The sequence below is a fragment of the Sciurus carolinensis genome, chromosome 8 (genome assembly GCF_902686445.1).
Source record: "Sciurus carolinensis chromosome 8, mSciCar1.2, whole genome shotgun sequence".
NCBI classification, from domain to species: Eukaryota; Metazoa; Chordata; class Mammalia; order Rodentia; family Sciuridae; genus Sciurus; species Sciurus carolinensis.
In genome coordinates this window covers 97,301,807-97,319,173 of record NC_062220.1, presented here as the reverse complement: position 1 = coordinate 97,319,173, position 17,367 = coordinate 97,301,807, and the positions used below count along the sequence as shown (strand labels likewise).

The following is a 17,367-nucleotide window of genomic DNA, read 5'->3' as shown; positions in this document are numbered from 1 at the left end:
TAATAATAACTGATTTTAAATCCTGACAAGTTAGGAGTGTAGTATCTATAAAATATAAACCAATTCCTTTGAAAAAGTATATGCCAGAACCATTTAAAATTATACACCTTTACAGTTGATATCCAATACAAATTTTGAATAACAAACTAGAAGTGTCTTCTCTGAGTTTTCACCAGAAACATACACAAAAGGAAATTCTATTTCTTATTTGTGACTAAAGCAGAACAATTTGGCACAGTATAAGTACTAGTACTTATGTCATATAGAACAGAGATGTAATCGAAGAAAAAAAGTTTTATTAAACAGGACCGAACAGTTGTCAGGGACTCACGTTTTATTTATATACAAAAAGGTCATCTACTTTAACAGATATGAATTTGATTCCCTACACCACAATTATTTAGCTCTATTTGATAGATTTGCTCATCAAGGAACACGTATACTGAAACAGGTACTGACAGTGTATAAAATACTTTGCATATTTTCTCCTGACAAATGTATGCTCAGAGACTTCAATTTATACATGCCAGGAGAACAAAAAACAACTTGAAAGTTTTAAAAAATATTTTTTCTGTTGAAGCAAACATGTACTTTTTTAAAAAAATAGAGTGAGCCTGTGGAAACATGGTATTATATATCTGACATTTTCCATCTAAAAATACATTATGAGGCATGCTGGTATTAATAAACCATGTGCTTTCAAAACCCTGAAGTGCTTTGCTATAATTTTGTTGAAAACAGAGTAAGATGGTATATTTTCCACCATGCTATTAATAGACAGCAAACACATTTTATGTCATCACCTTGCCAGTTTGTCTTGATTGGAAAGTGGGCAAAAAATAAAAAATTAAAAAACTTTTAAGAGTTCATAAATATTCGTAACCACATTCTGATTTATGAGTTAACAATTCTTAAGTAAGCATGGGTAACTTAGAGAAATTTTAGTCAAAACAAAATTACCAAAAAAACCCCCACCATACCATATATATTCCCTTTTTCCTCACCCCACCCCCATCATAGTCAGAAAAATCAGCCTCCCTCTGCAGCAGGGTACTACCATTCCTTTCACCACTTCAGTTTATTGGAAGGCAAATGAAAATTACAACGATCCTTTCCTCTTCTCATTTAGCTTACAACGCAAACATTGAAACACAAACATAAACTACCGATTTAACAGAAAGCACCAAGCAGAGAGAGTAGGACTCACTGACCCATTTGGAAGACAAAGACGACAGAACAGGAAAGCTCTAAAAATCAGCTTGTGAGGCCTCTGAGAGAGATTCTTCTGGCATTTCATCACAGCAGCCCCAGACCAGTTCACCTCCCAGGATACGGGAGGAGGAACTAAATAGAGCTGTTTATTAAAGCTGTTGTGCTGGATTGCATTAGGAACCGCGAGCGGACCACCTGGACCTTTCAGATTGTGGCAGTGTTTAATTTGCAGCCTGTCCCTCTGCAGCAGCCAAGACGACTACTACTACTACATTTACCAAGCTCAATCACACATTATCGGGGTTAGAAGTAAAGGCACTTGTATTTCTATATTTACATTTTCCATATGGGAAGAAGGGGAGAGAAGAATATAGTCCAAATAAAAATACTGAATAGCACTAGAAAAAATTTTAACAACTACCTTGGAAACATGAGACTTTATTCTCTTCTCATACTTTATTTCCTTCAGAGATCACAATGTAAACAGAAAAAATAAATTCTGAGAATGGATTTTTTTAAAACATTCAGACCAAATCATAAATTACATATGTTCTTCGATTTTTGTTGTTGTTGTTGTTGTTTTAGTTTTTGTTTAAGAGCACCGCATTGAAGTTTTAAGCTGAGGTTTGCTGACCAGATTTAATGGGTGCCTTTTGCCTTTCGCACTTTCAGCACTACACTGGCAGGTAGCTGAAGATACAGATAGAAAGATGGTACAGTAAATATGAATTATGTGAATCATATGGTGAGACCCTTGTGAAAAAAAGGGGAGTTGAGAAATGGCTGACTCCATACCTGACCAATTACAGCTTGCATGGTCCCCGTGTCCTGCTGCGCTGAGAGATCGCAATCCATCATATGTTGTCTTTGAAAAGGAGAATGGGGGTTTCTGGCATGCATCTGTCAATCAACTTCTGCACTCACAACCATCACCAAAAGCAAGGGGAAAAAAAGTCAAGCTGCTCCACCAAATAGGATGAAACCGTCATGTGACCTCCGGCAGACAAGCACACACACATTCACTACCTCCATAGAGCGTAAGAATTTTCTGTAGATATGAAATGACATTGACAAATATCCAATACCAAGTAAATAAAGTGAGACAAACAGCTATTCACCAAAGACAAAACATTGACTGTAATCTTCCGCTAAAGGTTTTAACAAACCTGTAAGGATTTTTTAAATGCTCTAGAAATCTATGTTTAAAACAAAAACAAAAATTTAACTATTTCATGTGAGTGATAACCAAGACTTTGATTTTCACTGCATAAAATGTAAAAATTATTATTCATTGCCTTATTTCTCTTAAGCTGTCCCTAATGATTTTATTTCCAAAATCTCTAAATGACCTTTGGACAATACTCAGTAATCTCTGTAGTTTTGTATAAAGTCCTTTTAATAGAAAAGCTTGAAATGTTAACCATCACATAACACGGATTCTTTGATATTTGTTTATTTGAAATAGATATATACAATCATTTGTGTAAACTGTGATGACCATTCAAATATAAAATATTCAAAGAGTGTAAATAGTAGTCACTAAACTTTTCATCTTCTAAAAGGTTATGAAATGATTTACTTGCAGCTCATCTAAACAGATGTAATGTGATAACAAATATTTTAACTTTTTTCCATTGAATTTAAGCTATTTGATTCTAAACACTCTAGGACAGATTGTCAGTGTATTATGGGTCAGTTATTCTGATACATGAATATGACCTAGTAGATTTTTAACCCTTTCAAGATTAAGATCAGAACTCGATTCAGAAGACAACCGTGCAGATACTGCAAAGTTGCTCTCTGAAAACTCAGTCGTAAATAGTATCCATTAATTTGGTGATTTTGTAGAGTTAATTTGAATTTGTCCACTTTAAAAAAACTGAAGTTCATTTGTATACTCGCCTTTTTTTTTTACAAAAAAATTTACAAGAAAATTTTGTGTTATTAAAATGGGGATTTTTTCAAGGATCAAAACATGTTAAGCTTGAGATGTAGAGATCAGAGAAATATTTAACACAATATATACTATGTATATTATGGTACTGTGTAATATGATAGGTTAATTAAATGAAACTTCAAGTACAAAAAAAAATCAGTTTTTAACATTTTCAAAAACAGTTTTAGGAGATATAAAGGAAGAATTGAAGTCCCATAGACTTCCCATTAAGAATAAACACACACACACACACACACGTCAGCATTCCCAAACAAAAGAATCCCTGCACCAACTATGTAGCCTTCTGGGAACTGAGGAATGGAAAGGTCCCACTAAGCATTCAAATGCACGGTCCCCGCTGAAACCCTTTCCATCCATGCCCCTGGAGACGCATGCACACCGGGTGTTTCTGAAATCACCCCAAATCAAGACCTCGAACATCCATCACTTCCTCTGGCCCGAGATGGGAAGCAGGGCATCCTAACTCGGAATATAGGGGATCGGGCCGCTGTGGAAGCCGGAGGGGACTAACCCAAACTTGCCCAAATCCTGCGGGCTGGCAGAGGGCAGGTGGGGCGCGACAGCTCAGGCGTCGCCTTCCTGGGACCTGCTCCTGCAGACACTAGACACACACGCGGTGTACAGGGACCAGCGGAAAGTTGCGGAGGAGGGGTTAGCTGGACTCGCCCGCCCGGGTTGAGCTCAGCAGCTTCCCTGGCATCTAGGACTCTTGGGGAACCCAAGGCTAAGCCTGGAGCACGCCCCGGTCGACACCGACCCCCAAGTCCCCAGCGTCTGGAAGCCCCGCGCCCGCCGCCTGCTACTCAGAAGCTGAGCCCAGATCGCCGGTGGGGGCGAGCCCGGGAGTGCACTCGCGGCCTCGCTGCCCTGTATCCTTCGTAGGGCAGACTGTTTTCCACCTGCTGCCACCTCGCTGGAGGCTTAACTTTCCCCTGGGATTTAGGCTTCCCTGTGTCTTCCCTTGGGATCAGGGATGGGGCGTGGGGAAGTACAGCAGGCTGCATCAGAACCTCCAAATTACGGTGGTTCAAAATGTCAGGGGTTCAACACTGTTCACTTATATCATGTGTACACGGCTATCTGTAATAATTAGAATTATTACTAGTCAGCATTGATGAGGGCCTGAGCCAAACACTGTTGGGCACTTCACATTACTAGCTCATTAAATCCTCATAACAACCCAGTGAGGCAGGGATGTTTATTCCCATCTTACGGAAGAAGCTTAAATTAATTAATAAGACTGTTACCAAAATTAACAGCCGCATGATTATTTAGACTTTGAACCCAAAGAGAGAACTTTTTATATGAAACTAAAATCAGGTAACGTTCAAAATATCGGTGACCATATATGATGCACTGACTCATGCAACAAATATTTAGGGTCCTGTACCAGGTGACAAGTATTAAGGGCTAGAGATACAGCAGAAAGGTACAGATCGCTTTAAAAACGTAATAAAAATAAACTAATTGCTTAAAAGATTTGTTTGTGGGATTGTTTGATTCTAGCTAATAGAAGATACTTATATTTTTTTGAGGTACCACAGTGTTAAGGCATCTCCATCCATTACCCAGGTCAGGTATGGTCTCGGGCAAGTGGCATCTTCTCTGAGTCATGAGTTTCTTGTTTTATACCAGAGATAATAATCCTTCAAGGATTTAGGGAGATAATGTTTCTTGAAAGCTTACTAGATTATAGTCAAAGGTACCCAACAAATGTTACTTTCCCATATGAGAGAACTATAACGAGGCTAGACAGATGAATTCTGCTGGGGAATTGAGGAAGACTTTGTGCAGATGGTGCAAGGCTTTTGGTTGTGATATCAACAGAAGGCAGCTTCTGTTCAGAGCAGGGGAAATAACATGAGCAAAACCATCTGTTCCTCCATCAGTGTGGGTGGGATACGCTTTTAAAGTTTGGGCGATGGAAAATAATTGGGAGAGAATGAGGTATATCAACAAATGTTTATTCTCACTTTTACAGTAAAAGTTAGGAAAGGAAATTCCTTAAGTCAAAAACTCACCATGAACTTCACCTCTTCTTCTTTCTCCTCTTCCCATCAAATTTTCGCAGAATTGTGTGGTTTTGGAAACTACTCCCTCATGCAAGACAGTAATGAAGGCAACAGATCCACTATGAATCTGACCAGCAAAGGCCTCACCTTTGTCCCTCACTCCAGTCTCTAGTTTTTCAGGATAGGGATGTCCTTGATTTCTTAACATTAAACAACAATGGACACTGAGATATAGGAAACACTAGGAACTTCGATAACATGGAGGTTTGGGTCATCTCCATCTTTGTATTCAGTGGATGCTTTGCTAATATTTGAGGGTGAGAAGGGATAACATAGCTAGAGGTTTCTTCAATGCAAGGACCAAAAGCAGAAAAAAAATAGATGGATATTTGAACAAAAGGATCTCCTCCTATGAGACAGTGTATTTCCACTTGTACTATCTTTATGTGTTAGATTCACTTCAATTTAATGTGAGCTGCCTTTCTCTGTTGAGATCTGTTCATTCTATTCTTTCTCCCTATTTAGTAGTCTGTTCCCTTTCATTTACAGTTTTAATTTATTTGTTCATTTCTCTTGTAGTCCTGGCTTTTTCATACATCTTCTCTCTAGTCTCTAAAAGATTAATCTTACCATTTCTCCAACTTTTTTTTCTGTTTTTTTTTTTTTTATTCCCCTGATATCCCAACCTACCCCAACCCATTTGATGAGAATCTTCTTCCTAGATGATGCATCCTGACAAAGCATTTGTCAGGCATCACACAATTTTCAAGGTGTATGTCAAGTGAGCATGAGACAGCATAGTAGATGTAGATATTCACACTCCAACTCCTCAGTGACTTCTCTTTCCCCTGTCTTTAGTTTGCTCTCTCTTTGCTCCTGCCCTCTTTTTCAAGGTCAGTTTTCCTTTAATTTCATTTTGCACCATCAGCCTCTGGAATGATTCATTACTTTCTCAATTTTCACCCCCACCCTCAACACTACATTTTTGTCTAGACTTCCAAGTTTTGTAGAGCATTCCTCTGGAACAGTCTTTTCAATCACTATCCGTTTCCTTAAGCGACATTAGATGGCTTTGACTTCCACAGGACATTGACCAGTATAACTAATCTGTATCCTGGGATCTTTTGTTGTTGTTATTTTCATATTTCTAGAGAGCTGAGGACAGGAAAAGTATCAGAAGCAGAATGATTATTTTTAAAAGTAAAGAGAGGAGGGAAACACTGCAGAAGACCCAGGCACTGCAGAATTGAGAGGGGCTTGACAACACTCAGCCCAGGCACTGTTAGTGGTGAGGAACTATGATTTACAGTTTTATTCTACAACATAATTTGGGAGCATGGTTTTTCCTCTGAGAAATAGTGACTAGATATTGCCTTTAAAATGAACAGCTGAGAAGTTCAAGAGCCTGTTGACTCTTTACAAGAAAGATCTATGAATACACTAATGCATGATCTGACCTCCAGCTTTGTTATCTTTTCTACCAGGTGCCTGTATCCAGGACAAAAATAGAAAATGTCATCACAGGGAACTAATTGTTCCTTAATTCCCATTTGTCCCTTCCATAAAATGCTTCAGTAACAGTTATCATTTTGGTCTTCTAGAATATATTTCTTCTACCTGAACATGCTCAGGAAAGGCACTGAAATAAGTCCTCTGGGGCTTCACTGTTCTTTTTGGCAGTTTTGGTGTCTGAGCTTAAATGATAATACATAACTTCTCACAGAAATTCTCCACAGTGATACAGACACAGTCTGTTTCCTTCCATCCACAGGACCCAGTGGGAGTGAGGGACTTTTTCTCATTTTCTTCATGTCTATACCTCCATATGCCTAAAAAAGCTAAATATTGCTGTCTTTTTACTCCTCATATTGATAGGTTCACAGCACTTAGTTCTGTTGTTTTGAAAACAAACATTTTAAAATAGATATCTGGATGAAACCAGATTCATTAAGAGGACTTCAACAGTCACCTCCTATTTTGGAAACCCCATTATTGTTCTGACTTTCTCTATAATCGTCATCGTCATCATCATCGTTACTAATAACAATAATGATAGAAAATGTAGGAGTGGTTCTCAAGGTGTAAATTGAAGACTCAGAAGGATTCTGAGGCTTCTTTAGGGGGTGTGAAAGGATAAAACTTTTTCAAAGTGATACTAAAATTAGATTTTCCTTTTTCAATCTGGTTCTCTGAAGAGTATACAGTGGAGTGGTCCTGAGGCTACGTGGTATGTGACTTCTTACCAGAATGAATGGAGAAGCAGGTCACAGACCCCAAGTGTCTTCTACTAAACAGACATGAATAAGATTTGCAACAATGTAAAACAGTACCATTCTGTTCACTATTTTGTTTGGGGAAAATATAGTTATTTTTCATAAAACTGACTATGTAATGTAATTATTCTAAGTAAATAAACTTAAATATTTCCCATTTTTAATTTCTAACATAGTAAATGTTGATAAACATAATTGACCAAAAGCTTTTAGGTGTTCTAATTATTTTTGTAGCGAAGTAAAGAGGTCCTAAGACCAAAAAGTTTGAGAATTGCAGACATGATAGAATGTTATTCTTTGACATGTGTTATAATTCTAAGCAGTTCACTTATATTAACACATTTAATCCTCACTCTGGCCCTAGGACATAGATATTTTTATCTTGACTTTATAGATGAGTTAATGGAAGCATGACATTGAGTATTATAAATGCAAAGATTCCTAAAGATGAATGCACCTAAGACAGCAAGTTTATATGTATGTCAACTAAAATATGCAATGCCTTCTGGATGGAAATGTTGTAAAAAAAATCATTAAGTTAAAGATTTTAAAGTTATTTATTTATTTATTTATTTATTTTACAGAATACTCATCTGTGATCAACATCAAACTTGTGTCTCAGTAATTCCAGAGTGTCCCTGGTGACAGTCACATGCCTCAAAGTAAAGTCAAAAGGATCAAGGAGTACCTGGTTCTGCTTCATCTCTATTGCTAACTCCTTTATGACACTAATCCTGAATAAAGCATTGCAATTTCAATGCTTTTCCCAGTTCCATCATTTTGTAACTGCCAAATTTCCATGTTCGTTGGCAAACATGATCTACACAGGGCATTAAACATTGAAAACCCTGGGCGCAATGGTGCATACCTGTAATCCCAGTGGCTCTGGAGACTGAGGCAGAAGGATGGTGAGTTCAAAGCCAGCCTCAGCGATTTAGAAAGGCCCTAAGCGACTCAGTTTGATTCCCAAACTTTCAAAATATTTATTTAAAAAAATTGAAACCTATCATTTTAACTTAAGCATTTGTTTGATTGTAAAACTACAGTTAAAGCATGAAACAAGATGATACCCATGAAACAGAACTGTATGCATATAATCACAGTAATTATCTAGACCTGCCATTCAGCATGATCCTCTGGATAGGGAATATTTTACTTCAGGAAAATATTTGATATACTATTTAGCAAGAAAGATCCAAAGGCAAGGTGGAAGACAAAGTAATAAAGATATAAAATAAAAAATATAAATAATACACCTAAAAAATAAAAGTATATATCAGGGAGAACAGGAAGGAAAGGTGGTGGGGAAGAACAAGGGAAAATAGGATGCTGAAGACTAAGCTCTTTGGAGTGGGCAAGAAATTCCCCATTGTATCCCCTGAGGGTAATGAGACTCTCTCAAATAGGGATAGCTAACTCTCAGGCTAATCGGGTATGTTCTTGTTGTTCTTGGTATTGTTTATTCTTCCCTGAATTGTATATACAGCTTGATTTCCAAACCTTCAGCAAAATCTGCCAAACATATAAATTTGTGGGTGAAGGAACACATTTCCAGGGAGAGGAAGCTCTGTTTCACATCTGAGTCAAGAGCGACAGGCAGAGGGACAAGCTGTGGAAAGTGAGATGTAATGAGTTCAAACATTCAGCAGAGCCTGAAGAAGTGACACAGAATGTAAACTAATATCTGTTAAAATGCAAGAAATGCAAAAGTTAGTTCAGATGTTTTTGGACAATGAAGATAATTTACTGGATCACAAAGCTGAAAAGTACAGAGGCCGAGAGACTTCATGCCTGGCTCAATCTAAAGGTCTATAAAGTTAATAGAGCTCTAGCTACATCTCTCCTTGAGTCCCTTGGCTCTGTTTCAATTTGATCATTGGTTTTGGCTCCCTCATGGTAATGAATGGCTACAGCAGCCTCAGGCCTTACACAATAACACAAACCACGTCATTCAGAACACAAGAGAGACCCTTGGATTCAAACCATCCAAGCAAAGCTCAGAGATTCTCCTTGATTAGACAAGATTAGGACACATACACATCCCTCAGCCTCTCAGGTCAAGGGGACATAAGTTAGATGACTTAACTTTGATGGTGCCATCTACTGTGGGAGCTGGAGGCAGGACCAGGGCCCCTGGAAACCCATGAATCTATAAGCAGGTAGGAACTTTCAGGGTGAATGAATGCTAGGTCAAAGAAAGAGAAACTATATTAAAAGAAGAAGGAGAAGACTACTAAAACAGCCCCTGAGAATTCACAGATATTTTGCAAACCTATGAAAGATGCAAATAAAGGAGGCATGAGTAAATTTTAACTAAATTTCAACAGTCTGATCTCAGATGACCTGATGGTAGTTTTGAGTATTAAAAGAGAAAATGTGCATGAATACCTCTCATAACATGTTGAGTAACTGTAGAGTTTTATGAATTGTAGCAACCTTTTTCTTCTACTTTCCTTTTTCTTTCTCTCTACGAAATATAGTATATAATTTGTATTTTAAGCAACAGTGCAGATTTTCTAACACCATGTTCTTACATAAGAAAGATTTTCAAATTATAAAATAACATTAAAAACTCAGATGGTCACCTTGGTAGAGAACTAAGAGATTGTCTTTACTTCATCGTGTAGAAATTTGGGGCCCTATTTACAAATAGATAAGAACACAGCAAAGTCCTGGTCTTGTTTCATACATAGTATAGTGAATGTGTTCCTATTTACAGAGACTGTTTGTATAATCCCAGTGGTGAGATTTATTAGGCAGGATGAACAATAGGACCAATGAAGACAGACCTTTTTCTGGGCCCATAGTGAAGAAGAAAGTTGATAAGAGAATGTAGCTTAAAACACACACACACACACACAGATGCACACACACAAACACTTAAAAAGAGATGAGTCCACATGCAGCAAAACAAAATTATAAATTTCATTAACTATCCATGGTATTAGAAGCCTTTGGAGTTGTTTCTAGAAGCAACACTCAAACCTGAGTAGTCAAAAATATCAGTCTCTTATTCTAATATATATAGTTTAATAATAAATAGATGACTCTTCCAATGTGTTAGCCCTCAACCTGCTTATCCTTGGTATTCTTGTCCCCCAACCCCATCTCAATCACTCACTCCCAAAGTCATATCTAGGTGCTACCAACAACTGTACCACCTCCACCATCTCAATTCCAAGCCTCTCATTCTCCTACTATGCCCCCATATATATAGAAATTGCCTAATTCCATCATTTCTTTAACCTCATTAGTGTCCCAAACCACTGACCCTTGCTATCCTTGATGTTATTTCCTTCCTTCACAAACTCAAATTTTACATTTTATAATCATTTCCTTGTAGGAAGGAAAAGATTAACTGGTTTTGTCAACTTTCCTCCAGTGGCCTGAGAATTTGACTATTGATGGAGTACCTGTTGCAACTTTAACACAGAGAATGATCAGAAATTCCACATATGCCAGATGAATGGAGAAGAAACTAGCTGAGGGTGATAGACCAAGCATGTACAAGTTGTGATTTGAGAACTTGAGAGGGCTACATGACCTGTGAAGTACAAAAACCAAAGTGACCTCAAGTTTCCGGTGACCCTGACTTGATATTGTCTATGTACATCTCAAATATAGAAAGACTAAGAAATCAGAAGTTCTACCTTAGGAATCACAGACCTCCTTTATGCCCTCGCTCTTCATGCTGTGTTGCTTACCGAAACCTAAGTAAACTTGGGGCATGTTGATATCCATCACATCTCATATATTTGATTGTCCATCTGAACCCCAAATTCCCACTGTTAATGAACAGAGTGGTCATCACACTTGTGATCATCTGACCTTTTCTTCTGCTGTCATACAGTGAAAACCAACCCACGTTAAATCCATTGCTTTACCCCAAAACTGTACTCAAGCAAAAGAATCTAGGGAAAGAAAAATGCACTGGTGTTACTTTAAGAACATTAACCTCAAAGGGGTCCTTTGTGCTGTCCTGTAAACCAAGTCCATTTCTCTGGCCAAATCACTTCCCACTTGCCAAATGCACAATTCTACACTTTCTCTTCCTTTCTCAAGCCTGCAGCATTCCCTCACCACTCCTCCTGCTCAGTGATGACCTTATTTCTGCTTTCCCCCAAAACACAGAAGCAGAGGATTTCCACCCACTCTGTGGCCAAATCTGCCAATCTGGGTGCCTTTGTACCCAATGTTCTGCCTTCCCTTTTGAATAAGAACCAGGCTCTTGTGCAAAAGAACTGTTCCCTCTCAATTACTCTACAACTTCAATTTGCTTTTATAATCTTGCCCTCTTTCTTCTACAATCAGAAAAATTTACATCTCTGGTAAACTAGTCCCATCAGCACGAGGTTATCTTTAAAAGCACCTGCTCCCAGAACCTCTTTCAGCTATCACTTCCAGTTCTCTGCCTTGTTTTACAGAAAAAGCCCTCAGAATAGTTGACTCTAGGTGCTATCTACCCCATCCTTGGGAAAAAATAAGGAAAATTCACATTCTTACACTACTTTCCTACTAGAAATATCCTATTAAAACTTTATATAGAAAATCTAATGGAATCTACGAAAAAAGCTACTAGAACTAACAAGGAAGATTAAAGAGGTTACCAGATTCAAGAGCAATACACAATCATCAACTGTATTTCTACATACTAGAAATAAAAGACAATTTAAAATACCATTTACAACAGCATAAAACATAAAATTCTTTAGAGATAAATCTGACAAGATATTTAAGACCTGCTGAAAGAAAATAAGATCTAAATAAACAAGACAGAGTGCTCAGAAAAAAAAAAAAAAAAACCTCAATATTGTTAAGATACTGATTCCTCCAAAGTTGATCAATAGATTTAATGTAACACCAAACAAAATCATAGCAGGAGTTTTTTTTTAATAGAAATAGATAAACTCTCTGACTTTTCTGGGGGAGTATAAAATAGCACAACAATTGGGACACCATAGAAGGTTAACTGTATACCTACCATATGATGCTGCCATCCCACTTTTAATATTTAGGCATGAAAAATAAAAAAAAGGTTAGTCTTCACAAATATTTATACACAAATGTTCATAACTCCTTTATTTTTTAGTAGCCCCAAACTGAAAACAACCCAAAGGTTATCAGTGGGAGAACTTATAAACTATGTATTCCCACACACAAGTCATATTTTATACTAATCAAATTATTAAGAAGAACCAAAGTGTTGATATACTCTACAACATGAATGAATCTAAAACTAATTATCCTGAGTAAATGATGCCAGACTAAAATAGAGTATCTACTATATATGAATTTATATGAATTCCATTCATATAAAATCATAGAAAATGCAAATTAATATATAGTGACAGAAATCAGGTCAGGACATAACTGATACACAAGAAAATGCCCTATTCAAAATGTGCTATATGATAACTTTTGTTATAGATATGGGGTAAAGTGCAAGGTAGAGAAGGTCAAAGACAGATTAAAAGAGGCACATGAAAAATTTTGGGGTGATGGATATATTCATTAACTTAATTGCCAATATTGTTTCATGGGATACATATGTCAAACATACCAAATCATATACTCAGTAAAGTTGTGTGTTATGATTTGGATCTGGAACGTACCTCAATAAAGTTGTATGTTATGATTTAGATCTGGAACGTCCCCCAAAGGTTCACGTGTTGAAACTCTGTTCCCAATGCAACAATGTTCAGAGGCAGGGGTTTGGGGAAGCAGTTGGATCATGGGGGCTCTGATCTCATAATCTGAATGGATGATGGGAGGTGGTGGAAATTATAGAAGGTGATACCAAGTTGGAGAGAGTAGGTCCTTGAGGATGTACCCTTGGGACCATAACTTGTTCCCAGTCCCCTCCTCTCTCTGTTTCCCAGTTGCCATAATTTGAGCAGCTTTCCTCCACCACACCCTTCTGCCATAATGTTCCTGCTCATATCAGGTCCAAAGTAATGGAGCTGCTGACCATGCACTGAACCCTCTGAAGCCATGAGATAAAATAAATCTGTCCTTTAAGTTGTTTTTCTCAGGTATTTTTCCCAGTGACAAAAATATTAACATGCTGTAAAAAAAAAGATTCCTAAATCCTAAGGTATTATGGTCACCATTGAGAATCTTACCTTAACAAATAATTGCAAATTATTATTTTTTTAGTTTAAAAAATAATTCTTACATGCCTCTTCCAAGGTAAGAACTACATTAGATGGTTAGTATTCACTCTAATAAAGATTGAACACATGAAAATCCCATGGTCCCTGTTATCAAACAGTTTGCAAATTCACAGTAGGATCAGCTCTTAACCAAATAAGCCTTAAAATTAGTAATTGTGATAAATGTTAAAAAGGAAAGTAGATGGGAGGGTATGAGAGAATATTAGGCTGCTCTATCATTCATTTTGAAAATTACATTATATTTCATAAAAAGTATCAGTACCATTATTTAGAATTACTCCATAGTTAAATAAACTCGTGCTATTATTCCACCAGTTCCTCAATAACACAGATCCCTTATTCATAGAGTCCTGATTTTGATTAATCTTTAATTAGAATGAGTTCTTATTTTCAAATAGGAGTTTCAGACTATTACAATTTCTGAGTCACTACATATTTAAAAATGTGTTCTCTGTTGCCTTGATGGTAAAAATAATAATAATAATAATCCTGGTTGGGTGAAATGTTTTGTTGTTATTTTAGGTTTTCTTCAACTTCATATACTTTTCTCCTTTATCACCTGTAATTTAATGTTTCAAAGGAGAAGTCTTTTTTAAAGTGACTTTCTTTGTATGCCTAAATACTTGAAAAGTTTTAGACTTTATTTTTGAAAATGTTTAACTTTACTAAGAGATAGATATTTTTTTGTTACTTGTTATTAGGAAAATTTTTCAAAATACACAAAAGTATTCTCTACTTCTTTATTTTATTTTTACAGACTTCATTTTGATTCATTGTACAACTTTTCATTTCTATGGTTGTGCATGATGTATGTTCATACCATTCGGGTAATCATATGAATGATGGTTCCACAATCTAGCTATCATGAATTGAGTTGCTATAAACATTGTTGTGGCTGTGTTACTGTGGTATGCTGATTTTAAGTCCTTTGGATATAAACTGAGGAGTGGGATAACTGGTTCAAAAGGTAGGTTCTTTCCAAGTTTTCTGAGGAATCTCCACACTGCTTTCCAGAGTGGCTGCACCGATTTGCAACTCCACCAGCAATGTACTGTTTCTACAGAATTCTAAGGACTCTGTGTGCAACTGCTGTCCAACCTCAACTACTATGTATGAAGTCATTCTTGGTTTATTATCCTCCTCTGCTTTCTTAGCTGGTATACTAAAACAAAGTCCAGATGTCATAGTATTTTACCCCTTAAAATTTCATTATGAATTTCAAAATATACAGGACATTTTCTTATATGATCACAGATCATTGTAACAATTAACAGCAGTTATTACTTAATATTATTAATCACTTAATAATTTGGGGGAGGTATTGGGTATTGAACTCAGAGGCACTTGACCACTGAGCCACATCCCAGCCCTATTTTGTATTCTATTTAGAGACAGGGTCTCACTGAATTGCTTAGTGCCTCGCTTTTGTTGAGGCTGGCTTTGAACTCTTGATCCTCCTGCCTCAGCCTTCCAAGCCTCTGGGATTACAGGCATGTGCCACCATGCCCGGCACTTAATAATTTTAGTATCATCAAATATTCAATATTATAACATTCAGTCCATATTTCAAATTCTCAAAATTGATACATTGTCAGCCAAATGTCTTATTATGTTTGGTTTGCTTGAACTGAATTTCAAATAAGATTCATATTTATATTTTCTCATATCTCTTGAGTTTCTTCTTAAATTCCAATATCAAACACTTCCACTTTATTTAGTTTTTTTGTGCTTTACTCATTGAAGAAACAGCATACATCTTGTGTTCTCAGTTTTGCTACTTCTTTACTCCTGCTATGATTTAACTAGTTCTCTATCTCCTGTAATTACTGTAGGCTGGTAGTTAATACAGAGACTTGCTTAAGTTCAGGGTCAGATTTCATCATGAATAGGAGCTGTAGTTTCACACTGCGTTATCTGAAGCCTGGCTGTCTCACTTTTAGAAACACAGAGACCTGGAGTTCAGATGTTGACAAGCTGTTTCCCTCATCGTGTAAATTTCCATCTACATCTCAACCCTGGTCTGAAATTGTTATTCTGTAGGAGTTGTAAAATGGTAATTATTTTTTCTTTAATTTTTGATAATTCCCTCTGCATATATTATCAGTTATCTTACAGAAAAACTCATTCACTGAGGTTATTTGGTTCTTCTGCAAAGGCAGAATAAATGCCCAATTCTTTTCCCTTCATTGTCAGATTTCAGAGCAATGAGTTTAAGCCTTAACAACCTGTAATATTGTACAATGAGTTGTTTTATTTCTTTTTATTCTCATTTTAATATCACTAATAACTCATAGATTTTTATATCTTCAGTGAGTTTTAAACAATTGCAGTCACTGTTCTCATTGAAGCTCAGATTGTCACATCTTCTGCCACCGGAACCCATCAACCCGACTGTGTGTATTTCAAAATGATCCCATTAACCTAGGATACCTGCCTTGTTTTTGTGCCAACAACTGTTCCAAAATCTTTTTGTTCATTTCCTATACCACTCTTAGGATCTTTTTAGAGAAGAATGGTATTTAGAACCACTGGTAATATGTCCTTTCAGTGGTCAGAGCTACAAAATATAAGTATTCTTTTAAAGGGTGAAAAACCAGGCTCTGAAATATTCAATTTGAAATTTAATGTTAGAGATTTTTCTTGACTTCTTTATTTTACACTCTACCACATATTTATTTTCTTTTGTGGCTTCTATTGTGTTTCAAAATAACATTGATATGATTATGTGCTTATTTTATTCTATAATATATATTAAGTAGTTCATAAAATGAAACTTATTCATAGTCATTCTATGTTTATTTATCAATCAGAGACAAAATAAGTGATTTTAATGACTTCCATTACCAGGAAACTTACACTTTCTGTTTTCTAGTTTTGTTCCATTTATTTAAATATGTGTTATTTGAACATTTTTCTTGCTTTACATATTTAGCACTTTAAAATCTATTGGTTCTTTTTCTCTGTATGATTTTCTACATGCTTGACTGGGCTGAGCTGTACAACCTATGGGGCTCTGTTTCAGGAGATAGAGTCCTTCCTAACATCATGGTAATTATTTAAGTAAGTTCCAGTGGTCTTAAGAACTTGAGGATCAACAAACTTTTGGCACCAAACAGACTGAGTTTAGGTATCAGAACCTGGAAATTGAGAGACCTCAGGAAAGGGAGAGTTTGAGTTTGAGTGTAGTCACTCTCACTGGAAGAAGCACTGTCTCAGAAAACTTGAGGGTCTTTCATTGAATAGATAATTCTGATAGCTCATCCCCAGTTCAAATCATATAGGAAATTTCTATCAATGAAATATAATATTATTTAACAATACATTTTTAAAGGCAAAATTGGTCTGATTAGAAAGGGGAATATTTGGGAAACAGAAAGAAAAAGAAAGTGGAAAACCAACACTGTAAGCAATCATGTGATACAAAAACAATGGAAATGGGCTTTAAGATCTGGAGATGAAGAGAGACTTGGAGTTTAGTGCCCTATGAGGACAGGAATTGTGTCCTCTAGGCAATAATAGTCATGAATTGGAATCAAGTTTCCTGATAGAGCTCATAAACCCCAGTTGGCTGAAACACCAGTACAAGTACTAGCATAGAGTTTAAACGTGAACTTACTATTTTTGTTTGTTTGCATTGCAATTATGAATGACAATTAGTTCAATGCTCTTAATTCACTGGGGGTAACTGACAAAAGCAAATACAAAACTAAGATGATATTTTGCTATGAAATTTCCATAGG

The 17,367-nt window shown here is 36.5% G+C and overlaps 1 protein-coding gene across 1 annotated transcript in view; it reads right to left on the bottom strand.

Annotated features, from left to right (window-relative positions):
- The window catches only part of Pou6f2 (POU class 6 homeobox 2), a 463,599-nt gene extending 461,487 nt beyond the window's left edge, over nt 1-2,112 (bottom strand). The window contains exon 1 of the mRNA XM_047561027.1: nt 2,008-2,112. Coding sequence (XP_047416983.1) covers nt 2,008-2,112 — 105 coding nt within the window. The remainder of the gene's footprint in view (nt 1-2,007) is intronic.
- Between the last annotated feature and the right edge of the window lie 15,255 nt (nt 2,113-17,367).